This window comes from Lampris incognitus, chromosome 2, assembly GCF_029633865.1.
Source record: "Lampris incognitus isolate fLamInc1 chromosome 2, fLamInc1.hap2, whole genome shotgun sequence".
Classification (NCBI taxonomy): Eukaryota; Metazoa; Chordata; class Actinopteri; order Lampriformes; family Lampridae; genus Lampris; species Lampris incognitus.
In genome coordinates, this window is record NC_079212.1 from 148,452,041 (window position 1) to 148,479,996 (window position 27,956).

The 27,956-nt window shown below is 49.3% G+C and overlaps 1 protein-coding gene across 5 annotated transcripts in view; it reads right to left on the reverse strand.

Annotated features, from left to right (window-relative positions):
- Nucleotides 1-27,956, reverse strand: part of stab1 (stabilin 1) — a 280,261-nt gene that overhangs the window by 35,856 nt on the left and 216,449 nt on the right. For 4 of the 5 annotated variants that reach the window (XM_056273194.1, XM_056273192.1, XM_056273191.1 and 1 more), the window contains 14 exons: nucleotides 21,387-21,446; nucleotides 20,948-21,124; nucleotides 20,672-20,749; nucleotides 20,273-20,419; nucleotides 20,085-20,141; nucleotides 18,127-18,316; nucleotides 14,246-14,395; nucleotides 7,599-7,703; nucleotides 7,042-7,158; nucleotides 4,332-4,464; nucleotides 4,120-4,180; nucleotides 3,820-3,964; nucleotides 2,452-2,585; nucleotides 2,145-2,310 (listed from right to left, as the gene is read on the reverse strand). In XM_056273194.1, the coding sequence (XP_056129169.1) occupies nucleotides 2,145-2,310; nucleotides 2,452-2,585; nucleotides 3,820-3,964; nucleotides 4,120-4,180; nucleotides 4,332-4,464; nucleotides 7,042-7,158; nucleotides 7,599-7,703; nucleotides 14,246-14,395; nucleotides 18,127-18,316; nucleotides 20,085-20,141; nucleotides 20,273-20,419; nucleotides 20,672-20,749; nucleotides 20,948-21,124; nucleotides 21,387-21,446 (1,720 nt within the window). The remainder of the gene's footprint in view (nucleotides 1-2,144; nucleotides 2,311-2,451; nucleotides 2,586-3,819; nucleotides 3,965-4,119; nucleotides 4,181-4,331; nucleotides 4,465-7,041; nucleotides 7,159-7,598; nucleotides 7,704-14,245; nucleotides 14,396-18,126; nucleotides 18,317-20,084; nucleotides 20,142-20,272; nucleotides 20,420-20,671; nucleotides 20,750-20,947; nucleotides 21,125-21,386; nucleotides 21,447-27,956) is intronic. The other variant, XM_056273193.1, reaches the window with a different exon arrangement.

The window sequence follows — 27,956 nt, forward strand, 5'->3', positions numbered from 1 at the left end:
TGTGAGGAAAGGCACAACGTGCCACCAGGGACTAACTGGTGGAGAAAGCACATCGCAGCCTTATGTCCCATTGGGGATGAAGAGGAGTAAACCGTAACCTTCTCTGATCCACACAAATACAGCCAACTCCATTTGTTTCTGTTCTGTAGTCTTCTGTGTTTAGTGTGTTATTAATGTGTGTACCTGTATTGTGGTTTGGCCTGGTTGTGTGTTTTGTTATGCTAACCACATTACTCATGTTGGACAATAAGGCACTGAAATCAACTCAACTGATGACGGCCACTGGAATCTTGTTTTGGGTGTTTGTCCTCAGAGAGGTATTACCAGCCACATCAGACAGGTGACTGTACTAATCCAGCAGGTCTCTGGCTCTGTTCCCTCACAATCACTGTTAACAGACATGCTCTGTCAAAGTGCCCTTAGGCAACACACAGACTTGCCATGGCAACACACTCAGTGTGAGTGAGTCAGGACACAAATATTCAGGGCCAAACCAGTGAGAGTCTGGTCAGACTGGATGTAGACAGCTTTGCTTTCTGTCTCTTTACAGTTTTCAGTTGGTTTTATCCCAAACGTGTATGACCACACATCTCAACATTTTCTCTGCAACATTTACTACTACTGCTACTACTACTACTACTACTGCTACTACTACTGCTACTACTGCTACTACTGCTACTACTACTGCTACTACTACTACTACTACTACTGCTACTACTGCTACTACTACTACTACTGCTGCTACTACTACTACTACTACTGCTACTACTACTACTACTACTACTTTCGGCTGCTCCTGTTAGGGGGCGCCACAGCGGATCATCTGTTTCCATCGCTTCCTGTCCTCTGCATCTTCCTCTGTCACACCAGCCACCTGCATGTCCTCCCTCACCACATCCATAAACCTCCTCTTTGGCCTTCCTCTTCTCCTCTTCCAGGCAGCTCCATATTCAGCATCCTTCTCCCAGTATACCCATCATCTCTCCTCCACACATGTCCAAACCATCTCCATCTTGTCTCTCTTGCTTTGTCTCCAAACCGTCCAACCTGAGCTGTCTCTCTAATATTCTCATTCCTAATCCTGTCCTTCTTCATCACTCCCAATGAAAACCTTATCATCTTCATCTCTGCCACCTCCAGCTCCTCCTCCTGTCTTTTCATCAGTGCCACTGTCTCCAAACCATATAACATAGCAGGTCTCACTACCATCTTGTAAACCTTCCCTTTAACTCTTGCTGGTACCCTTCTGTCACAAATCACTCCTGACACTCTTCTCCACCCACTCCACCCTGCCTGCACTTTCTTCTCCACCTCTCTTCTGCACTCCCCGTTACTTTGGACAGTTGACCCCAAGTATTTAAACTGATCCACCTTCATCACCTCCACTCCTTGCATCCTCACCATTCCACGGTCCTCCCTCTCATTCACACATAGCTATTCTGTCTTGCTCCTACTGACTTTCATTCCTCTTCTCTCCAGTGCATACCTCCACCTCCCCAGGCTCTCCTCCACCTGCACCCTAGTCTCACTACAGATCACAATGTCATCCGCAAACATCATCGTCCACGGAGCAGTAATAATTCAGTAATAATCCATCCAAATGTGTTCTGTCAGTCACATTCATCTCTGACGCCTTCTCCCTTCTGAGGGACCAGGAACTGATCTCAGCTCCCATGCCCCGTGTGCACTCAGGCACTCTGCTTGTACCTTCACAAAACTGGTGGGAAATTAGCATGGTGTGACGTGAACATGACAAGAGAAACTGAAAAACATAAGTAAGAAGGGGAGCACGCTGAAATGTTCTCTCCTGCCAACTGGTTCCTGTTACTTACTTTACTTTTGTACAGCAGAACAACCGAGAACCTGAATCCAAACACTCAGTATTTACTATTTTGCCAAGGTATAAACATCATACTGGTACAGCACTCGTTCACTATAATGCTTTCATTCCTCACAAGTCAGGTGCAAGTGGTTTTTTTTCTAAAAGTGATGTGAGTCTGGTGGAGCCACAGTGTGGTATTAAAATGAGGTTATGTCAGAAATGTGTTTTGGCCGTGTGACTTGTAAGCTGCCGTGTCTGAACAACAGAGTGGAATGTGATGTCAGCCTCAGTCCTCTGCATACTGCTATGACTGTCTTAGTACCTTTGAGCCTGTAGCAGTAGGCATCGTATGTGCTGCTACTGTCGACAGACATATTGTACAGGACCACACCCACGTGGTTATCTCCACAATTCACCGAGGGGAAGCGGGTGGGGTAGCCTACCTGACCCCCCTCCAACCAGCCAGCAACACACAGATGCATCCCCAACTGCAAAACACGCAGCGACATGAGCAGTCACAACAATGATGTTATGTTGTATTATGTACACCACAGTAAAAGTACTATGAGTATATTTACATATTATATATTCCCCTGCTTGTGTCTCTATATAGATGGCGCTGTTGTTACCTGCTGAGCGTCAGCTAGCTGTTTGAAGCTGGCTAGGGTAGCATCCTGGGCTCTGCAGGCACTCTCAGCCTCAGTCAAGTTCATCCTGTACTTCCCCTCCGGAGAACGGACGTGGAAAACCCCGGCGGTGTTGGCTAGAAACAGTTTGACCAGGGTTAGCAAATCCAGGGCCACTCACACAACCCGGCTCACAACGGGGAGGCAAAGCAACGCTCTCCTCAGACACACTATGGCTAGGGCTGCACAACACAGGATGTTGTAACTCAGTTGATGCTCTCACCATACTGCAGTTTCATTGCTCATTTGCTGGACTGGGGAGCAGCAGGGTCTACTCTTCATCACAGCTGACTGGTTAAACACTTCTCTTCATCACAGCTGACTGGTTAAACACTTCTCTTCATCACAGCTGACTGGTTAAACACTTCTCTTCATCACAGCTGACTGGTTAAACATTTCTCTTCATCACAGCTGACTGGTTAAACACTTCTCTTCATCACAACTGACTGGTTAAACACTTCTCTTCATCACAGCTGACTGGTTAAACACTTCTCTTCATCACAGCTGACTGGTTAAACACTTCTCTTCATCACAGCCGACTGGTTAAACACTTCTCTTCATCACAGCTGACTGGTTAAACATTTCTCTTCATCACAGCTGACTGGTTAAACACCTTTTTATTACTGGACTTTATGTCGTCAACTGTGATATTAGTGTGTATTCTTATTCTGGTTGTTCTTTCTCTACTACTGATGTTGAATGTCCTTTTTTTTCTCTCCCTCTTTCTCCCAATTGTACTTGGCCAATTACCCCACTCTTCTGAGCCGTCCCGGTCTCTGCTCCACCCCCTCTGCTGATCCGGGGAGGGCTGCAGACTACCACATGTCTCCTCCCATACATGTGGAGTCACCAGCCGCTTCTTTTCACCTGACAGTGAGGAGTTTCACCAGAGGAGGCGCTAGTGCAGTGACCAGAACACATACCCACATCCGGCTTCCCACCCACAGACACGACCAATTGTGTCTGTAGGGATGCCCGACTAAGTGGAGGTAACACGGGGATTCGAACTGGCGATCCCCGTGTTGGTAGGCAACGGAATAGACCGCCACGCTACCCGGACGCCCTGAATGTCCTTTTTAACATTGCCATAGCAACTTGGGTGACCTTGTAAAGACCAGCTGGCAGAGACTCAGCAGTTACCTAGCAACTACGAAGCAGCACTGTAGCGCTAACGCGGCCATGCAGACTACAACACAGTCAACTGTACTGCAGCTCCCCTCCACCTCTAATGTCACCCGGCACTTCAAAGGAACTGGTTAAGTGTAAGTTGTTACCATGGTAACACGGTAGTAAGGCTGTGGTAGCTGTTACCATGGTAATGCGTGTCCTTGCAGGTAGCCTTGGGACTGCAGCCGCCATTGCCTTCCAGACAGCGGTCAACAGGGGGCACCACCTTCTCCAGACACTGAATTCCATTACCCACGTACCCCGGTAGGCACTCACACCGACGCTCATTCTAACAACACACACATACAGGTTCAATAAGTACTGATGCACAGACAGACAGTCAGACAGGTAAAAAGAAGCACAGACAAACAGACAGACATAAAGAAAGAAGCGGACATACAGAAAGACGGGTAGAAAAAACGAAAGACAGACAGTTGGACTCACTGGTCCGGTGAACTTGCAGATAGCAAAGTCACTGCAGCCTCCATTTTGCTCCGCTACACACCTGATTTAGAAAGACACAAACAAACGGGAAGGAAGACAGACAGGTAGACAGACAGATTAGGGCAGACAGCTGGCAGGGCATCATCATCATCATCAAAACAGCAGGAAAAAAAAACAAATGGGAAAAGGAAGGATGGAGAAACCACACCCACCTGTTGATGGGCTCGCAAGAGAAACCGTCTCCATGGTAACCACTGTGGCAGGTGCAGTTGACAACCAACTGGGTTAGACTACAGTCAGCGTTCTCATGGCAACCACCGTTATATTCCGCACACAGGTCTGGAGCTGCATTCACAACCATCATTCTGTTATTCTGTTATTTATCTTGTCTTCTGTTACACTGCCTGGACTTCAGCAGCTTGATTGTACTCCAGTAGGACACTCATTGATACTCATGGTAGAAATCAGTGAGTGGAAACCAGTTAGCCAGGCTCTGGAGACCACCGGGAAATACATCATCAGACAGCAAACTGGTGGACCTCTACAGCACAGCTGTGTAGGGAAAGGCTCTGGCTGCAGTGAATCATACCAGCCGCCTCTTCCACAACGAGCTGCGTTTGGTACCGATTTTATTGCTGCCTGTGATGGGCCCCAAATCAAGTCTCCAGCCTTGGTTGGACAATAAAGTTCTACTATATTCTATCCTTTTCTATTCTGCACTATTCATGCAGTACAGCGGTGCTGGTGACTCACTGATTCACAGATGCTACTGAGCTAGCTTATATGCAAGTTTAAATCCTCAGGACCCTGGTAGCCACCTGTTTACGTTTGTTTAAGGACATCTGATATAAATGAGCTTGAATATTGTTTAAAATGTGAAACACGCCCCGGTCTCGTCAGAGCCGACTATGGCCGGACTCGATGAAGCAGCAATAATTGGCAACGCTGTCTTCGGGAGGGGGGTGGAGTTGGCTTGTGTTCGTCACATGAATGCGTCTCTGTGTGTGTGGGAAAAAGCAGTGGTTCGGCCTGGAGTCGCCTTGTCACGAAAGTGGGGAGGCGTCTCCTTCCAGACTGCCGGCTGGAGAGACGCAGTTGGCGAATGCATGCAGTACGAGGGTGGGTGATTGAATTAAAATAGGGATCGATTGGCCACTAAATTGGGAGAAAAAGGGAAAAATCAGAAATAAATTAATAAATAAATAAAAATTAAATCTGAAACATCCTGCAGCTAAACACTGACAGCAGGACTGACGACTCACCTGAAACAGTTAAAACATCCCAAGTGCATCAAGCTTTGGCCTGGATGAGTGCAGTGGTATGTGTTTGAACTTCGCCCTTAACAACATCACTGGCTCATATGATGTGGTAGATGAGATCACATGATGTAGTAGATTACATTATATGACGTAGTAGATTAGATTATATAATATAGTAGATCATATGATGTAGTAAATTAGATCATATAAGGAACTATTAGATCGTATGATGTAGTAGATTAGATCATATAATGAACTATTAGATCGTATGATGTAGTAGATTAGATCATATGATGTAGTAAATTAGATCATATAAGGAACTATTAGATCGTATGATGTAGTAGATTAGATCATATAATGAACTATTAGATCGTATGATGTAGTAGATTAGATCATATGACGTAGTAGATTAGATCATATGATGAAGTAGATTAGATCATATGATGTAGTAGATTAAATAACATGACATAGTAGATCATATGATGTAATAGATTAGCTCATATGATGTAGTAAATTAGATCATGAATGATGTAGTAGATTAGATCATATGATGAACTAGATTAGATCATATGACGTAGTAGATTAGATTATATGATGTAGTAGATTAGATCATATGATGAACTACATTAGATCATATGACGTAGTAGATTAGATCATATGATGTCATAGATTAGATCATATGACGTAGTAAATAAAATCATATGATGTAGTAGATTAGATTATATGATGTAGTGTATTATATGATGTAGTAATATATGATGTAGTATTATATGATGAGTATTATATGATGTGCTATATTAGCAGATTAGATCATATAACATAGTAGATTAGATTATAAAATGTAGTATATTAGATCATATGATGCAGCAGATTAGATCATATAGCAAACCATGTAACAGCTATGTTGTATGGTTTGGAGACAGTGGCACTGATGAAAAGACAGGAGGAGGAGCTGGAGGTGGCAGAGATGAAGATGATAAGATTTTCATTGGGAGTGATGAAGAAGGACAGGATTAGGAACGAGTATATTAGAGGGACAGCTCAGGTTGGACGGTTTGGAGACAAAGCAAGAGAGGCAAGATGAGATGGTTTGGACATGTGTGGAGGAGAGATGCTGGGTATACTGGGAGAAGGATGCTGAATATGGAGCTGCCAGGGAAGAGGAGAAGAGGAAGGACAAAGAGGAGGTTTATGGATGTGGTGAGGGAGGACATGTAGGTGGCTGGTGTGACAGAGGAAGATGCAGAAGACAGGAAGAGATGGAGACGGATGATCCACTGTGGTGATCCCTAACAGGAGCAGCCGAAGGTAGTAGTAGATGTAGTAGATTAGATTATATGATGTAGTAGATTAGATTATATGATGTAGTAGATTAGATTATGTAGTAGATTAGATCATATAACGTAGTAGATTACATCATATAACATAGTAGATTAGATCATATGATGTAGTAGATTAGATCATATGATGTAGTAGATTAGATCATATGATGTAGTAGACCAGCGTCTGTGTTGGTTGTCTCTTATCAGGATGTGGTTTTAGACACTGTTCTGCCTTTGGAACATTCCAGGCCTTCAGACTACGAATCCAGTTATCAGCTGTGCCTGATCAGTCAACATTTGCTAGCAGTGAGTTTATGAGCTAAATGAAATAAAATACCCACGAGGCATTGGGCTGCAGTCAATTCCATCTCCCTGAAACTGCTCTTTACACTGACAGCCTACGTTTGGTAGACAGACGGCATCCACATGGCAGCGCTTACACTCCTCTGGTAGCGACTCTAGAAGACACAGAGCGAAACTAACACAGTCACTTCTACAAAGGTTTTATATTCAATATATCCTACACCTTTTACTCCAACAGAGGCCTCAGTCAGACAGCACATCCACTTGGATGGACGGCGTAACCTTGTCGGTGATCATGTTTTTCTGTATTATTATTATTTGATAATTTTATTACAGCCCAGCTGAAGGTCTCTAGAGCAGTGCCATAAACATCAGGATTAGACGATAAAGGCCTACATCTTATTTCTATTGTGTTCTTTTAGAGGAAGGGGAGGAGGGCCGGGATCAAATGCAAGGCTAGCACCATAAGATAAATCCTGTAACACACACAATACAACATAAAACCCCCCGAGGTGTCAACACAACACAACTGACATGATAAAATATGAGTATGTGATGAAGACGTTACTGCGGCCGGTTAGCCACAGACACTCACCCACTTTCTGCTCACATCGTTCACCCTGCCAGCCCGACTGACACGCACACTGACCAGAACCCTCCATCCCATCCTGACACTGACCATTCACCGTACAGTTGCACGCTGAGAGAGACAGGCAGACGACAGACAGACCGGTAGATGGACAGACAGACCGACAGAGAAGAAGATACTTCATGGTCACTGTACATACATACAACTAAATTCCTAACCCTACACACACTAGAAACAGTGGGCAGCTGTGCAGACTAGCAGCACTGGGCAGCCATAGTGCAGCGCCTGGGGACCAACTCTTAGCTCTTTGTCATTGCCTTGCTCAGGGGCACAGACAGGAGTATTAACTCTAACACACATGTCTTTTTGTGGCTGGAGGAAACTGGAGTACCCAGAAGAAACTCATTGTGTAAACACAACATCATGTCACGTTGTGCATCTTGGGAGAGAGATCCTCCTCAGTTGCTCTCCCTGAGGTTTCTTCCTGTTGGTCCTCTCTGTTAAAGGTTTTAGGGAGGTGTTCCTTATCCCATGTGAGGGTGTAAGGACAGGATGTTGTGTTGCTGTAAAGCCTCCTGAGGCACATTTGTAATTTGTGATACTGGGCTACACAAATAAAACTGACTTGACTTGACTTGACACAGGGAGAACATGCAACCTCCACACAGAAAGAACCTGGGATGGTCTGGGGTTCGTACCCCGGACCTTCTTGCTGTGAGGCAACAGTGCTAACCACCAGGGCACTGTGCCGGGAGACAGACAGACAGAACACATCAGGTCAGGGCAGGAAAGGTGGATAACCTTTCACACTGTTCTGCCCATGGACGTATACGTATAAGACGGTAGAGGCTAGTTCCCATCCATGCAGAGAACGGTCAACTGAGCATGCGCAAGTACTCATTGCCTCCGTTGTTTGGGTAGGGTAAGGTTAGGGTTAGGGCGGGGTTAGGGTTAAAGTTAGCTAATCAGAGCAGAGTAGGGGTGGGTCTTCCTACAATCCTAGCGCCTGGATGCTACGCGGGGCGTGTGGAGGCATGGTAGAGGCATTTCCCCCATGCTCAGCTGACCGTTCTCTACTCCATCTCTGTATCGATGGGAACTAGCCTCTACCTATATAAGACCTGGATAGGGCGCCGCCGCTCAGCCTTGCTTACAATGTTTCCCAGTGGCCACTCGTGGTATTGGAATGAAAAATCCCCATGTGGCCCAAAAAGCATTTTCCCCATAGACCACCACTGTGAAAGAGACGTGTCTCATACTGCTGACAGGACACCTGCAGCTACAGACATGGTCACACATCGCTCTTTGTATTGTACATTTTTAATCTTTCTAAAACGTTTCCAGAGACCTTTTTTTCTGAATAACGTCACCCTTGTGTACCAGCTATTCACATAGCCTGGCTGCCAGAGGCATGATGGGATTGACACCACTGCACACATTCAGTGGGCCACATAACCCCATAAGCAACCAGGAAGCGAGGAACATTTCTGGCATATGCGCCAGGTGAACAATTTTTATTGGAACACATAGGTGCCATCTTCAGGTCTTATAACACATTCATGGTTCTGCTGTCCGCTGATGAGCCAGAGTGTCTCGTGTCATCTGGACCAGGGGTCGACCGACATAGCTTTTTCAGGGCTGATATCGATTAGTAATCAAGGAGGCCGATAACCGACATTTGGAACTGATATATATTTGCAGTAAATGAAAATCTTGATGTCGAAATTCAGAATAACACAAACTGCTGAAGCGTATTGTGGCGAGCCAGCATGAAAGAACGAGTGGAGAGACAGAGATCTCCTTTTAATCACAACTCCCGTGGCCTATACACCGCACGACCCCAGGACTGCTCGTTTATTCACACCGCCAGAACTATCGACACAATGATTCCCCCCCGAGGTCACAAAGACAGACATTAGCCTGAGTCACGGTCCTACAGTCAGTCTTCTACATAGTCCGAGTCGAGCCCCCAAACAAACAACACAACAACAATCACAATATGAACACAACATCACTAAAACACAATTTTAACATGAACATTAACAATCCTATCAGCCATTGTGCTCCCCCAGCGCAGAACCGCCAAAAGTCAGAATGACTGCCTCCCCTGGTCGCTACATATCCCCCACCTGAGAGGTTAGTCGTCCTTGATGACCCCATCACCCAATACATAGTCCCTCAAATGTCCATGGTGTCGTCGCTGGCGAACAGGCCGCCTGGGGGCTCACAGGAAGCGCAACTGGTGGAAAGACACACTGATTGGCACATGGGGTGCTACTGTCGCCCCCGGCCCCAACAACAGGCGGCGTAAGGGGGTGGCATGGGGAGAGTCTGTCCTAGTGCAGCACCACCATGCACCCCTGGCCAGGCATGCGTACCCTTACACCACCTCAGACAGCCGGTCCACGACCTCTCCGGAACCTTGCCAGTGGCTACGAAGCTTGGGGGAAATCCCCTTCTTAAGAACAGGACAATACACACATACTGTGGCCCCTCACACGAAGGCCTGCCCAAAGCACCGTGTGTCACAGGCTCTTTTCTGCTGCACTCCAGAACTGGCTCTGGCCCAGCGGGTGCAGGAGTTGCAGCAGTGCACGTGCAGCTCCACGTCTCGTCGAGAGCCAAGCCAGTAGAACCGCCCCTTGAGGCAGGGGAGGGTCTTGGCATTTCCATAGTGCCCCGCCCCCCAGCGAGCCATGGACCATCTGGTGAACCTGGGGATACAGCACACGGGGCAGCTGCATGAGGCCGATCCCTCATGCGGTAGCTTGCCACCTCCGATACGCCAACCCGTCATGTAGCTCAAATTTGGCCCATTTACAGCAGTAGGCCTCAGGCCCCAGTGCTGACACCACTGTACACTCAGGGTGCCGCCCCGTCTCCAGCCAACCATTCACCAGCACCAGGGTCATGTTTGCCTCTTTGCTGCCCTTGTTGTTGCTGCGTGGTCAACGGGAACCACCTCACCTTGTTGCTGGTGGTCTGGATGGCCGCCACCATCATCTGGCCCCCTTCCTCCCACCACTGGCAGGAGCAGCACTCCAATGCCACACCGGGGCTCTGAGCCTGCTGAGTGGCGGCTGTGGCAAACTGGTCCCTAAGCCCGCTCTTCCCCCTGCTGGACTGGAGTGTCACTGTATTTGTGCCGAGTGTGATGGTGCCTCTGACATGTTAACATGGGTTCCTCAGCAGGTCAGCAGATCCAGGCTGATGATGCATAGGTCTTGGATGTTGGCAAACCCGTGCGCCAGCGCCTGGTCTCCAGCCTGGACTTGCAATGACTTCATCCCTCTTATGCTAGCCTTCTCTCCTTTCACCATCATCAGCTGAGTGTTGGCTGGTGGTGCCTGGTAGGACACCAGGTCGCAACAAGGAAATGGTAGACCCCATGTCTCAGGGCCTGGCAGGATCGACCAACGAGTTGGCAGTCCAGATACAGTCCTTTGATGCGACCTAGATGGCCAACCAGCGTGCATTGGCCTTAACGGGGGGCTGGAGATTGGAGTGACGGTCCCATCACTAGGCCACTCCACCGTCATTTCCCCACTGGCCAGGTCACTCTGGCTTTCTGCACTGGCGCTGAGTAGTCGTGGATTATGTGACCAGGCTCGTCACACCAGTAATAGCAGTCAATCAGCCAGGGTGGACATTGCCTGGATGTTGGAGGCCATCACTGAGACTGCTGTGGTGGAAGCAGACCTCTTCTACCTCTTACTCTTCATGGTCGCTGGCCAAACTGAGGTGTGGTTGGAGAGCGGGACCTTCTGCTGGGTAAGGCGTGTGGTGAGTACCACCTTGGCCCGTTCAGCTTCACATAAAGCCTTGCTGAGGGACTGGGGAATAGTGAGGCAAATATGCTGGTGCAACCACTCCGGCATGAGCCCCCGTAGGAAAGTGTGGAGGGCCAGCTCCTCTTGGGCAGCTGCATTGAACTGCAAGTAACAGTGTTGGGCATGTAGCTGCACATCTACGGCAAAGGTACTTAGGCTCTCTCCCTCTTGGTGGCGGCAGCTGGCTAGCTGCTCCCTGCTCTGGTTAGTGAATGACTGTTGCCCGAACTGCCTCTCCAGCACCACGGTCAGGGCTTGGCGGTCCCGCTGCTCTGCTGGGGCTAGGTTGAGGAGCACCTGCAAAGCCTTTCCCTCTAATGCCAGAGCCAGGTGGATGGCAGCTTCGTTGTTGCTCCATCAATTTTGCCATGCCGCTAATTGGACTTGCAAGAGGTATGGCTCTAGCTGTCATCCCATTGTACTTGGGGCAGCTTGGCTGGTGTTCCATGCGCAGCATCCCTCCCGATCGCTAGGGGGCAGTTGGTGGCAGCGGGCAGCAGGCGTTCCTCTGTATTGGCTTTCCTGGCCTCTTATTCAACTTCCATCTTTTGCCATGCCAGGTTTTCCAAGCACCAACAGGTCTGCTCTAAGTCCCCATCCTGTCTCTGGATATCCCTCTCCATTTTTCAGCGCAATCCCACTTCTGACACCAATCTGGCAATCCGGCATGGGAGTACGAGTCAAGAGGCAGAGATCTCTTTTTAATTGCAACTCCCGTGCCCCATACACTGCACGACTCCAGGAGTTCTCTTTTATTTACACACAGAACTGACAGCAATGTAACGACTAACCCCCTGATCAGTCTAAGTCACGGTCCTTAGGTCAGTCAGTCAGTAACAGCCCTCTACCCAGTTCGAGTCAAACCCCCAAACAACACATCCCAACATGAACAGAACATCCGGGACATGCGAAAAATAACACAATCAACTCGAACATTAACAGTAAGTCCCCATGAGTCCTTGCGCTCCCCCAGCGCAGCTCCGCCGACAGTCAGAGCAACCGCCCCCACCGGTTGCTACATAATTGTTCATCATTTCATTAATTCATCTTCAGTCACTTCTCCGGGGTAGGATCGCCATGGCAGCAAGCTAAGTAGGGCACTCCAGACGTCCCTCCCCCCAACAACACCCCCCCAGCTCCTCCTGGGGGATCCCAAGGTGTTCCCAGGCCAGGCTGTAATTGTAATATAATTAAAAACCCACCCAAACTTCTGCTTCCGGTTTGAGCTCAGCTGGCGCTGGATCGGCTGTGAGAGCTTGGTCTGCTGCGCTGTGGGCCCAGGGACCACGGCCTTGCCCGAAGCTGCACCCGAGGAGGTAACAATGAGGGTGGTCTGAAAGGATGTGGAAGCGGGGCAGGCTAAGCTAACTGCTAGCCTATGCAGACCGGCAGTTCCGATAACACCGAGGGCGGTCTGGTGGCGGCCTCACTTGGTGTTGACTGTGTTTTTGATCTCGTCGTGTGGAGTGTCAAGGTGTCTGGCTGGGAGAGCTGGTGCTGGATCGGCTGAGAGGGCTTGGTCTGCTTCATCCGGTTGCTACAGGGACCACGGCGCCTGCCTGGAGCCCAAGGAGGACACACGGAGGGCAGTCTGACAGGACGTGTAATCGGGGCAGGCTAGACTAACGGCTAGCCCATGCAGACTGGCTGTTAGGACAGTCATCCTGGCTGGCATTTGTTCCCTTGGACGGCGACACTGCCCGACCTGGCAACACTGCCCGACCTGGCAACACTGCCCGACCTGGCAACACTGCCCGACCTGGCAACACTGCCCGACCTGACAACACTGCCCGACCTGGCGACACTGCCCAACCTGGCGACACTCCCCGACCTGGCGACACTGCCCGACCTGGCGACACTGCCTGACCTGGCAACACTCCCTGACCTGGCGACACTGCCTGACCTGGCGACACTCCCCGACCTGGCGACACTGCCTGACCTGGCGACACTGCCTGACCTGACAACACTGCCCGACCTGGTGACACTGCCTGACCTGGCGACACTGCCCGACCTGACAACACTGCCCGACCTGGCGACACTCCCCGACCTGGCGACACTGCCCGACCTGACAACACTGCCCGACCTGGCGACACTGCCCGACGTGGCGACACTGCCCGACGTGGCGACCCTCCCCGACCTGGCGACACTGCCTGACCTGGCGACACTGCCCGACCTGGCGACACTGCCCAACCTGGCAACACTGCCCGACCTGGTGACACTGCCCGACCTGGTGACACTGCCTGACCTGGCGACACTGCCCGACCTGGCAACACTGCCCGACCTGGTGACACTGCTCGACCTGGCGACACTGCCTGACCTGGCGACACTGCCTGACCTGGCGACACTGCCTGACCTGGCGACACTGCCCAACCTGGCAACACTGCCCGACCTGGCAACACTGCCCGACCTGGTGACACTGCTCGACCTGGCGACACTCCCCGCTCGCTCACCGGAGCAGCTTCACTCTGCAAATGTGTGCTGACAGGCTATTACTCGTGACATGTAACCAATCAGATAGAGATGTGGACGGGACATTGCTGGAGACCACAGAGTGGTACCTACAGACAGAGAGAGGCGGCTGCATCAGCGCCAGAGTAGTGCATTTTCTAAATATCTATCGACAACTGGATAATAAAGAAAAATACGATACGATTCCAATAATCATGAAAATGCTGAATATCACATCCGGTAACTGGCCGCGCCAACTGGTCGACCCCTAATCTGGACAACTGAAACCGAGACATTCAGGACCTATGAGAGAGCGCCACCTTATGGCAGTGGTCCTCAAGTTGTGGTGCTTGATCAGCGGGTGTGTGTTCTTACCTGTACAATTCGAGCCGTAGTGTTTAGGAAGGCAGGATTCACACGCGCGTCCTTGGAAGCCTCTCCGACACACACATGTTCCCCCGGCCCTCATTCCATCACGGCATTCCCCATTGTTACTGCAGGGGGCGTCTAATCCACCGGGACAAACTGAAACACAGCGCCATCCAGGGGAGGGCTGGAGTTAATACATAAAATAGTCTGAGAGGATTTGTCCCGTCAAACATCAAGACATAACTTTTCTTCATCATCATAATGAAGCCGTAAAGAGACCGCCGCACGCCGCGCCCTGCCGATAAGAAGGCGTGCAGGCTTATCGTTTGCATTTCCACAGCCCTGTGTGGGACTAGTACACGCCACTAGCTGGGTGTAGTCCCATGGAAATGCCTTGACAAGTTAGCAGCACCGTTTGCAGGCAGCACGTTTAACTTGGACCGGTTAAGGTTTCCCGACCCACATTTGCCAATTTGAGAACCTTTCTGAAACCCCCGAACCCCTTCCGGTTACCTGAGGAGGGTTCCAGAACACACACTGCTTGTAAAAGTATACAATCTCACCTTTTTTTTGGCTTGTCTAGGTCTACTTCCATATGCATGTGTCAGTATGGACGCTCCTGTTCCTCTGTCTGGTTTATGAGTCCACAGAGGAACATCGAACAGCTTCTTCATTTCCCATGCTTCCTTTTTTAAACCCGGTCTTTTTTCATCCATTGTGAAGTCCTTCTTTATAATGAACATGTTAGCTCCGCTGATTTTTTTAAAAATTTTCCCCCTTTTTCTCCCCAGTTGTAACTGTCCAATAACCCCACTCTTCCGAGCCGTCCCGGTCCCTGCTCCACCCCCTCTGCTGATCCGGGGAGGGCTGCAGACTACCACATGCCTCCTCCCATATATGTGGAGTCACCAGCCGCTTCTTTTCACCTGACAGTGAGGAGTTTCACCAGGGGGACGTAGTGCGTGGGAGGATCACACTATTCCCCCAGTTCCCCCTCCCCCCAAACAGGCGCCCCTGACCGACCAGAGGGGGCGCTAGTGCAGTGACCAGGACACATACCCACATCCGGCTTCCCACCCGCAGACACGGCCAATTGTGTCTGTAGGAACGTCCAACCAAGCCGGAGGTAACACAGGGATTCGAACCAGCGATCCCTGTGTTGGTAGGCAACGGAATAGACCGCTACGCTACCTGGACACCCAACAGAGGTGTCATTTGAAAGTAGATTTGGTTAAGCTACACAAAGGTGAAATTTTAAACGTTATTACACATATTTTTCAACAATATGTTGCACCTGAGCAACAGAAAAGGGTTCGAGGGTTTCAGAAAGGTCATCAGGTCAGGAAACCTGCCCCACCCCCGTCAAAGGGGCTGCAAACAGTGAAAAACAAGCTCTCCAGGAAACTCTCCAAAGGAGTTGAATCAAGTGCAACTGGACTGGTATATATCCGTGATATATACCAGTCCAGTTGCACTTGATTCAACTCCTTTGGATAACCATGACCTGGATGAATGAGAACATTCACAGACGTCTCCAGGAAACCGTCAATGCATGTGTACGGGACTAAGCTAACACCTACGTAGGGGTTTCCGCTAGTTCCCAGCAGGGCCGTGTTTCAGTTAGTGCTGGAACTGAAATCAGGACTGGAAAGTCCCACAGAAAAAGCACCATGATGGCAACAAATGACGCCATTATGCAATGGCGCCTGTCTACACAATGCACATGTGATGCATCTCCACTTCCTCTGACATGATTCAGACATTTTGGTTAAGTGCAGGTTTGTGGTGGAAAAGACAAACGGCTGGTGGTTGTGATTACAGAACACGCTGTAGGATCAGCGCACGATGTAATAATGGCCCCGTAGGATAGCAACACCGCATCACATGTGATACTACTGGATACCAACACCGCATCACATGCGATACTACTGGATACCAACACCGCATCACATGTGATATTACTGGATACCAACACCGCATCACATGCGATACTACTGGATACCAACACCGCATCACATGTGATATTACTAGATACCAACACCGCATCACATGTGATACTACTGGATACCAACACCGCATCACATGTGATACTACTGGATACCAACACCGCATCACATGCGATACTACTGGATACCAACACCGCATCACATGCGATACTACTGGATACCAACACCGCATCACATGCGATACTACTGGATACCAACACCGCATCACATGCGATACTACTGGATACCAACACAGCATCACATGCGATACTACTGGATACCAACACCGCATCACATGCGATACTACTGGATACCAACACCGCATCACATGCGATACTACTGGATACCAACACCGCATCACATGCGATACTACTGGATACCAACACCGCATCACATGCGATACTACTGGATACCAACACCGCATCACATGCGATACTACTGGATACCAACACCGCATCACATGCGATACTACTGGATACCAACACCGCATCACATGCGATACTACTGGATACCAACACCGCATCACATGCGATACTACTGGATACCAACACCGCATCACATGCGATACTACTGGATACCAACACCGCATCACATGCGATACTACTGGATATCAACACCGCATCACATGCGATACTACTGGATACCAACACCGCATCACATGCGATACTACTGGATACCAACACCGCATCACATGCGATACTACTGGATACCAACACCGCATCACATGCGATACTACTGGATACCAACACCGCATCACATGCGATACTACTGGATACCAACACCGCATCACATGCGATACTACTGGATACCAACACCGCATCACATGCGATACTACTGGATATCAACACCGCATCACATGCGATACTACTGGATACCAACACCGCATCACATGCGATACTACTGGATATTAATACCGCATCACATGCGATACTACTGGATACCAACACCGCATCACATGCGATACTACTGGATATCAACACCGCATCACATGCGATACTACTGGATATCAACACCGCATCACATGCGATACTACTGGATACCAACACCGCATCACATGCGATACTACTGGATACCAACACCGCATCACATGCGATACTACTGGATATTAATACCGCATCACATGCGATACTACTGGATACCAACAGCGCATCACATGTGATACTACTGGATACCAACACCGCATCACATGTGATACTACTGGATACCAACACCGCATCACATGCGATACTACTGGATACCAACACCGCATCACATGTGATACTACTGGATACCAACACCGCATCACATGCGATACTACTGGATATGACGTCAATGTAAAACCAAGCATGGAACACTGATGTCATTAAGCACCGCCCACTGCCAGGATCTGGCCGTGTTCAGCATGGTTATCAAACGGTGACAAAAATCCAAAAATGAGCCCAGACTGCATGCACTCTGTATGGGAGGAGGCATGTGGTAGTCTGCAGCCCTCTCCGGATCAGCAGAGGGGGTGGAGCAGCAACCAGGATGGCTCAGAAGAGTGGGGTGATTGGCCAAGTGCAACTGGGGGGGGGGGACTGGCTGTTTGCGTGTCACTTGTAGCACACTCCATTAACAAGGGCTATGATTGGCTGTTATGAGCTGGGGGGGGGCAGTGTATTGGTTATGTGCCCTCTTGGCAGATTACATTAATGTACTTAAGTGAAAGTATTGAACTTTCTATAGAACAATCCTCTTACTTGTACTGGTGACGTGTTTATCGCTGGTACAGCTCGCTATCATTTTATCACCCGGGCCAGTCAGAACCGCTGGCCTCGTTATGGAAAAACACCAAAAGACTTGGAAGTATCCCATGATACAACACTGTCGCAGCTCAACTTGTTGCCTCTTCATGTTGTTTCTCTCCTCTTTCTCCTTCCTCACCTTGACAGTCTCGCCCGTAGTGGTTTTTGCAGCACTTGGGCACCCAGTTGACGGCCTGACAGACCCTCCGGCAGCCGCGCTGGTCAGTTTTGAAGCGACTTGAAGAGAAGAAGTCATCCAGCCGGTGCGGGAACCGGAACTGGGGGTTGCTGTACCAGATATTGGGGTAAATGCAACCCTGCGTTTTGCCCTGAGGACAGAGAAGAAACACGTGAGGGATGTCAGAGCCTCATGAGGCATCACACTGCAAGAGCTGGACAGACCTGACAACTTCTTCATCACAACAAGAGTCTTCACACTCCCTGCTGATGCTCGCTTTGGTCAGAGTTTCTGTACTACATGTACGACATGTACTACATTATGTACTACACGGATGTACTACATGGATGAAGGAAAAGCACTGGTCAAATAAAAAGTAAAATTTGAATAATCCAAGTGATCAGCTGTCTCTTCACCTTTTTTTGGGGGGGGGGACTCCCCCCCTTTTTCTCCCAAATTGTACCCATCCAATTACCCCCACTCTTCTGAGCCATCCCGGTCTCTGCTGCCCCCCCTCAGCTGATCCGGGGAGGGCTGCAGACTACCACATGCCTCCTCCCATACATGTGGAGTCACCAGCCGCTTCTTTTCACCTGACAGTGAGGAGTTTCACCAGGGGGACGTAGCGCGTGGGAGGATCACGCTATTCCCTCCAGTCCCCCCCCCCCCAAACAGGCACCCCGACTGACCAGAGGAGGCGCTAGTGCAGCGACCAGGACACATACTCGCATCCTGCTTCCCACCCGACACGGCCAATTGTGTCTGTAGGGACGCCTGACCAAGGTGGAGGTAACACAGGGATTCAAACTGCCGATCCCCACGTTGGTAGGCAACAGACTAGACCACCGCGCTACCCGGACCCCCAGCTGTCTCTTCATGTGAGCTGGCCCCTCTGGGTTGTGGGCATTGAAGTATTAAATTAAGTTTCCTTTATTCATCCCCTCGGGAAATTCAGTTACTGCAGATTAAGCCAGCCTAGCTGTGGTGTGTGTAGCTAGCAGCAGTGGTCTGCCGCCTTCATGCTGCGCCCGGGGACCAACTCCCGTTCTCTTCCCGGTGCCTTGCTCAGGGGTACAGGCAGGAGTATTAACCCTAACATGCATGTTTCTTTTGATGGTGGGGGGAACCGCAGCAGCCCGAGAAAACCCACCACAGACATGGGGAGAACATGCAAACTCCACACAGAGGACGACCTGGGATGACCCTCAAGGTTGGACTACCCCCGGGGTTCAAACCCAGGACCTTCTTGCTGTGAGGCGACAGCACTAACCACTGGGGTACTGTGCTGCCACGTATGGACATAATGGTAGGACACACAAAACCAGTAAAACTACATCAGACGGATGCAGACAGACAGACAGAGAGACAGGTAGACAGACAGACAGACAGACAGACAGACAGACAGACAGACAGGTAGACAGACAGACAGACGGACAGACAGACAGACAGACAGACAGACGGACAGACAGAGAGACAGGTAGACAGACAGAGAGACAGGTAGACAGACAGACAGACAGACAGACAGACAGACAGACAGACAGGTAGACAGACAGACAGACGGACAGACAGACAGACAGACAGACAGACAGACAGACAGACAGAGAGACAGGTAGACAGACAGACAGACAGACAGACAGACAGACAGACAGACAGACAGACAGACAGACAGACGGACAGACAGACAGACAGACAGACAGAGAGACAGACAGACGGATGCAGACAGACAGAGAGACAGGTAGACAGACAGACAGACGGATGCAGACAGACAGGTAGACAGACAGACAGACAGACAGACAGACAGACAGACAGACAGACAACAGAGAGACAGACAGAGGGACAAACAAACAGACAGACAGACAGACAGGCAGACAGACAGACAGAGACAGACAGGCAGACACAGACAGACAGGCAGGTCTTACTGTGTACTCGGTTTTCCTAGGGCAAAGTGGAGGTCGAAGACAGCGTCCACAGGAACCCTGGGAAAAACAAAGGACTGAAAAATGCTTCCAAAGAATGCAATAAGCACACCCTATTATTATTATTATTATTATTATCGTTATTATTATTATTGTTGTTGTTGTTGTTGCTGTTCGTTAACATCACTGACATATGAGGTGATATTCTCCAGGGAGTCACAGTGCGCTCCCAGGCCCGGTGGCTCCAGTAACTGGTCGATGCCGTAAGCTGTGCCCTCCGAGAAGGTGATGTAATTCTCCACAATCCTGGCATTACCGCCGTTTATCAGTATACGACCCTGAGACACACACACACACACACACACACACACACACACACACACACACACACACACACACAGGCAGGTATGGTGACAGTACAAGACGGATAATAACAACAGAAAGAGACAGAAACAATGCAGCTTGGCTCATTCAGGAGTGGATGGTTGTGGTGTGTGTGGTGTGTGTGTGGTGTGTGTGTGTGTGTGTGTGTGTGTGTGTGTGTGTGTGTGTGTGTGTGTGTGTGTGTGTGTGTGTGTGTGTTCTCTCACTGGCATTGTCTTGTCACAGGACCCACTGATGAAAGATCCATGCATAGTGCGGAAGGTGTGAACACCAAAAAATGGCTCCTACACATACACACAAACACACACACACACACAAACACAGACAGACACACAAACACAGACAGACACACACACACACAAAGTAAGCTTGATTGATTTGTTCAGAGCTGCTATGTATGCCAATGTGATGATGGACAGACAGACAGACAGATTGATTGACAGCTATGCGAGACAGACAGACAGGTGTGTGTGTGTCTGTACTTTGACAGAGCGGACGATGTGGGCTAAAACAGTGGCTCTGAGCTGCTCTTGGTGGTCCGGGCTCAGCAGCCACTGCTTTCGCTCTGCCGGCAGCGCCTCCATCGTCTTGTCTGTGGGCCAGAACATGGTGAGCGGCTGGTTTATGTACATCTCCAGCACCGGAACCAAACCCGCCACCTGCCAACACAACACCCATCTCACAACAACGGCACCAGAAGCATCCACATAGTAGGTCTGGCTTCAAAGTTGTACTATTGTGTTAGTAGCTGTCGTTTTCAGGTAATGGTGGCAGTATCAGTAATGTTAACACCAATGTGAAAAGCACCATTTACACCATCTCTACTTCCTCCCACTGTGAGCTGTGAATGGCTTTCATGCTCCATCAGCAACCAAATCTGCTAGAGGAGGAGCAGCAGCGGGCGGTGCAGGGTTCATGTACCTTTATCAGCTCTGTGAACCTGGTGTAGCCGTACATCTCTGCCGCGCTGCTGTAATTCATCTGGAATGCAGACAGACACACACAGTCATGTGATTCAATGCACAGGCTTTCCTGAAGTCCAGGGCCCTGAATCTCAAAGGGCCTCTGGGTGTCTTTTCATAATACAACACAATACGCCACAACGGTACCACTGTGCTCTGACACTCATTAATAACAAGAATCCATCCATCTATCCATTATCCAAGCCGCTATCCCAATCGGGGGCGCAGGGATGCTGGAGCTGTCAGGCCAAAATGTGTCCGGGTGACGTCACCGCAATGCAATCGCTAGCTAACTTGTCATCGATGTCAAAAAACATATGATAGCAAATATTGGACAGTTCATTTCAATGGAAAATAGGTTTATAGAACATCTTTATTGAAAATCTCATCCACGCTACGTAACGTTAGCTAGCTAGTTTGCTAGCTAGCTAACAAGGTGATCAACCAGTAGATGAACCTCTGCCTAAAAGTATGCTTTTTTTATCCATCCATTATCCAAACCGCTTATCCTGCTCTCAGGGTGACGGGGATGCTGCAGCCTATCCCAGCAGCCATTGGGCGGCAGGCGGGGAGACACCCTGGACAGGCCGCCAGGCCAGCACACAGGGCCTATATATTTCATGATTTCCTATTTTCTTGGTTTCAGATTTCAAACCGTTTCTTTCACTTTTTTTGTGCTTTTTGAAAAACATAGGCTGATATAAACAACTGCAAGTGGAATATAAAAGGTGACCCTGTGCATGTATTGTGCGATGTAGCTAAAAAGAGCACACCTGCAATATTACCATTCTACGAACTACAGCGAGAGAGGAATGTCAGGAATGCACGCTGTCATGATTGCATGGCGATGATGTCACCTAGACACAATTTGGCCTGACAGCGCCTATCCCAGCAGCCATTGGGCGGCAGGCGGGGAGACATCCTGGACAGGCCGCCAGGCCATCACATGGCCAGGGAAAATCAATCAAGTAAAGTTAGTCAGTTGATGTCAACAGCAACTCCTTCAAGTAAGAGGAGGGGGACCTCAACTGAGAAGAGAAGGCTGACGTTCACCAATGACCCGAAAACAAACGTAAACACAGACACCTCTGAAATGTGTGTTGGATACAGAGATCGGCTAAATTAGCCAATTTTAGATGAAGAAGACCTTCAGTGTTGTACAAACTAGCTGGGTTAATTTACAGTCTATTTCCAGGACTAACTTCCCAACTAGCGTTGACAACTTAATAATATTAGCGTTAGCTTCTATCACTCGCTGTATTCATTTGTATTTCCACTGGTAGCGTGTTGGAGCTAGCGTTATACGTAGTGATGTCCATTTGACAATAATAATAATAATAAACTTTATTTATATAGCAAAAGGGAAGAAAGCAATTTGTTAATCAATACAGTTACAAAAATAAGTAAGAATAAAAATAAAATAAAATAATAATAATAATAATAACTCAATGCGAACTCAACACGGCTAACAGTAGTGAAGCTATCAACACCCTAGCGATACCTGTAGTGACGTACAGCTTCAACATTATCAATTGGAAACTGAACGACATCAAGAGACTAGACACCAAGACAAGAAAGATGCTGACCATGGAGAAGATGCACCACTCGAAAGCAGATGTCGATAGGCTGTACCTACCAAGAGCTTCAGGAGGACGAGGCCAGGTCCAACTCGAACTGACCTTCAAGACTACCACTATCGGGCTGGATGCACACCTGACAAAAACAGATGACCCACTCCTCCGAATAGTAAAACATCAGATCTACTCCATCAATAAAGAAGCTGCACAATTCAAGAAAGAGCTTGATGTCCCAGAAACCCCACCAACAGAAAATGAGGCAACTACCATCTACACCAAACGAGTGACGCAGAAGGCAAAACACCATGGCCAGCGGCAGAGTCTGCAAAAAACCTGGGAGGACAAAGCAATGCACGGGAAGCACCCAAAAAGAATGAAAGACACAGATGTGGACCAACCAAAGACACACCAGTGGTTGAGGAGCACCGGGCTGAAAGCAGAGACGGAGGGCCTGATAATCGCTGCACAAGACCAGAGCCTGGCAACCAGATCCTGTCACCATCGCATCATCAAAGATGGAACAGACCCAAAATGCAGAATCTGTGGAATGTACGAAGAAACCATCGACTACATTGTCTCAGACTGCCCAGAACTGGCAAAGACCGAGTACATGTACAGGCACGACAAGGCAGCAGCATACCTGCACTGGAAGATGCAGGAGCTACAAGATCAAGACGACTGAGAAGTGGTACCAACATCAGCCAGAAGCAGTCACTGAGAACAATGACGTCACCATCCTCTGGGACACGCCCATCCACACTGACGGAGAGATAAAAGCCAACAAGCCCGACATTGTTATCAAGGACAGGAAGGAGAAGAGGTGCATGCTCATCGCCATGGCAACACCATCCAAGAAAAAAAAACACCTCAGTGAAAGTCGCAGAGAAGCTGCCCAAGTACAAAGACCTGGAGACTGAAGTCAACAGGATGTGGGGAAGGAAGACCCAAACAACACCAGTGGTCATTGGAGCTCTGGGACTCATTAGATTAGATTAGATTATTAGCCACACGACCAAGGCCGGGGGAATTTGTTTATGTTAAACATTGACTATTACCCCAAGATTCCTAGCAGCCTACTTAAGACCTTACCTGACAGACCACCAAGATTAGTAACAAAAGGTCTGATGGAATTTTCAGGACTGAACAGAATGACCTCAGACTTATCATCATTAACCTTGAGAAAATTTTCAGACATCCAGGATTTAATATCAGGGATGTGAGTTGAGAGATTTGCTAGGATGCGAGGACCTGTGGGTTTTAGGGACACGTATAACTGAGTGCCGTCAGGAATCAACTGAGATGAGAGTACTCTCTCCAGAACCTTAGACAAAAAAAGACAACTTGGAGATTGGTCCGTAGTTACTTAAGGACAGGGGATCTAAATGAGGTTTCTTCAGCAATGGGTGAACAATGTCGAGGAGCGTCCTGGTAGCGCAGCAGTCTATTCTGTTGCCTACCAACATGGGGATCGCCTGTTCAAATCTCCATATTAGCTCAGGCTTGGTCGGGCGTCCCTACAGACACAATCGGCCGTGTCTGCAGGTGGGAAGCCGGATGTGGGTATGTGTCCTGGTCGCTGCACTAGCGCCTCCTCTGGTCGGTTGGGGTGCCTGTTCGGGGGTGAGGGGAACTGGGGGGAATAGCGTGATCCTCCCCTGCGCTACGTCCCCCTGGTGAAACTTCTCACTGTCAGGCGAAAAGAAGCGGCTGGTGACTCCACATGTATGGGAGGAGGCATGTGGTAGTTTGCAGCCCTCCCCGGATCAACAGAGGGGGTGGAGCAGAGACTGGGACGGCTTGGAAGAGTGGGGTAATTGGCCAAGTACAGTTGGGAAGAAACAGGGAAAAAAAAAAAGGACAACTTTAAGTCAAACAGTGGATGGGGATATAAACAACAATATGTAGCAACATGTGTTTAATTACTGTGGTGTCCCCTGATGGCTAATCAGAATAAAAATAGACAACGGCAGTGTAACCCCATTACCTTGATACTTGGCAAGTTTCATTACGAGCAACCTAATTTGACCCAACCTCAAGGCTCTTGAAAGTTGATTGCACCATCTCTGACCTGTGGTGGCCATCTTGTTCGAGCATCAATTTCATCTTCTATTTTTTTTGTGGATATCCCCCCCCCCTTTTCTGCCCAATTTACTTTGGCCAATCACCCCACTCTTCCGAGCCGCCCTGGTCGCTGCTCCACCCCCTCTGCTGATCTGTCCTGGTCGCTGCTCCACCCCCTCTGCCGATCCGGGGAGGGCTGCAGACTACCACATGCCTCCTCCCATACATGTGGAGTCACCAGCCGCTTCTTTTCACCTGACAGTGAGGAATTTCACCAGGGGGACGTAGCGCATGGGAGGATCACGCTATTCCCCCCAGTTCCCCCTCCCCCCCGAACAGGTGCCCCGACCGACCAGAGAAGGTGGTAGTGCAGCGACCAGGACACATACCCACATCCGGCTTCCCAACCCCAGACACAGCCAATTGTGTTTATAGGGATGCCTGACCAAGCTGGAGGTAACAGGGATTCAAACTGGCGATCCCCATGTTGGTGGGCAACGGAATAGTCTGCCATGCCACCCGGACGCCCCCCCACCATCAATTTCATCTTAATTGAGCCTCTGGAGCCCTGAGGGTCACAAAGTTGGTTGCATTCAAATCGCACACACGGTCAAGGTGAAGGAATGTATTTTCTAGTATAGCGCCCCCTTGAGGTGCATTTGCTCAATCAAGTACACATGGCCTCAGGGCTTAATACTGAACTTCCACACAATGTTTGGTGACAACTGAACCAAATGTTTAGAAGATATGCCAACTTCCTGGGTAGGAGGCTAGGCTGCAAACACATTTGTGCAGGCAGCACTCATAATGTTCCCAGAACTCCTAATAATTATCGACGAGTGTCCATGGAACAAAACACAGCACGCTTGGTTCAGAGGTCAAATGATCTAGGAGGAGATAGCAAAAGAATGTTTTTCAGAAAATTCAAAATGGCGGGAAATCTAGTTGGGCAGTAAAGAAAATGGCCTCTGGGAACATCGAAGGCTATGAGGAGACGCATCATATGACACCTAGTATACGATCATAGGACCCATGGTATAAGAGATAGAGCAACGTGAAAACTGCGACTTTGAACTCATGGTGGTGCTGAAAGCCTGGTTTGACTGGCTCCAAATTTATGGAATATCCGTTTGGCATCGACCCTTATGAGCCTGGAAAATTTGAGAAAAATTTACCAAGCTGTTTGCTCTGTATGGCCAAAAACGTTAGAAAAACAATAATAAAAATCTCATCTCATCTTCAGCCGCTTCTCCGGAGTGGGGTCGCAGTGGCAGCAAGCTAAGTAGGACACTCCAGACCTCCCTCTCCCCAGCAACGCCCTCCAGCTCCTCCTGGGGGATCCCAAGGCGTTCCCAGGCCCGATTAGACATATAGTCCCTCCAGCGAGTTCTGGGTCTACCCCGGGGTCTCTTCCATGTTGGATGTGCCCAGAAAACCTCCAAAGGGAGGCGCCCAGGAGGCATCCTGATCAGATGCCCGAACCACCTCAACTGGCTCCTTTCAATGTGAAGGAGCAGCGGCTCTACTCCGAGCTCCCTCCGGATGTCCGAGCTCGTCACCCTATCTCTAAGGCTGAGCCCAGACACCACATTAATAATACAATACAGACAATAAAATGAATAAATAAAATAATAATAATAAAAACTAACAATAACAATAGGTTGCTGCAGCACCATTGGTGCTTTGCACACTAAATATTGAGTATATTAGAAATACAATTAGTGATCAACCCTCAAAAATGTCAGATCCTTTGGTAAAGAAGAACCAAAGGAACTGACATTTTGAGTCTGTTCATACTGAAACACTGTCAAAGTTAATAATACCCCCCAACTCCAACCCCACCTGTGAAACTCTTTAAAGCACTCTGTTCGTTTTCGGAAATCCTGATCAACTCACTTTCCGCTGGCATCAATCCTACTGTCTTTAAAACTGTCGTGATTGAACCACTATCAAAACAGCTAACCTTGCGTCCGGGTAGCGTGGCGGTCTATTCCGTTACCTACCAACACGGGGATCGCCTGTTCGAATCCCCGTGTTATCTCTGGCTTGGTCAAGCGTCCCTACAGTCACAACTGACCATGTCTGCGGGTGGGAAGCCGGATGTGGGTGTGTGTCCTGGTCGCTGCACTAGCGCCTCCTCTGGTCGGTCGGGGCGCCTGTTCAGGGGGTAGGGGGAACTGGGGGAAATAGCGTGATCCTCCCACGCGCTACGTCCCCCTGGTGAAACTCCTCACTGTCAGGTGAAAAGAAGTGGCTGGTGACTCCACATGTATGGGAGGAGGCATGTGGTAGTTTGCAGCCCTCCCCGAATCAGCAGAGGGGGTGGAGCAGAGACTGGCACAGCTTGGAAGAGTGGAGTAATTGGCCAAGTACCTTGAACCAGGCGCAATCAATGACCATAGATCAATCTCCAACCTTCCTTTATAAAACTTACAGTTTCGATATCCAAAAACAATCGGCACAGCTCCAGGCTGGGCCGTGGTCCTTGGGCCCACCGGAGGCAGCAGACCAGGCTCCCCCAGCCAATCCAACGCCAGCTCTCCCAGCCAGACACCCTCGACACACCTCCCCGCACTCCACACGACGACACCAAAAGCACCACAGTCAACGCCAGGTGAGGCCGCCGCCAGACCGCCCTCAGTGTTAATGGAACTGTCGGTCTGCATGGGTTAGCAGTTCGCTTAGCCTGCCCCGCTTCCGTGTCCTGTCAGACCGCCCTCGGTGTTACCTCCTCGGTCGCAGCTCCAGGCAGCACCGTGGTCGCTGGGCCCACAAGACAGACCAACCTCTCCCAGCCGATCCAGCGCCAGATCTCCCAGCCATCAAACAAAGACAAAACTTAAATGCAGACGTGGACAAAGCCTCTGCATGGACGGTACTGGGCGAGGCTG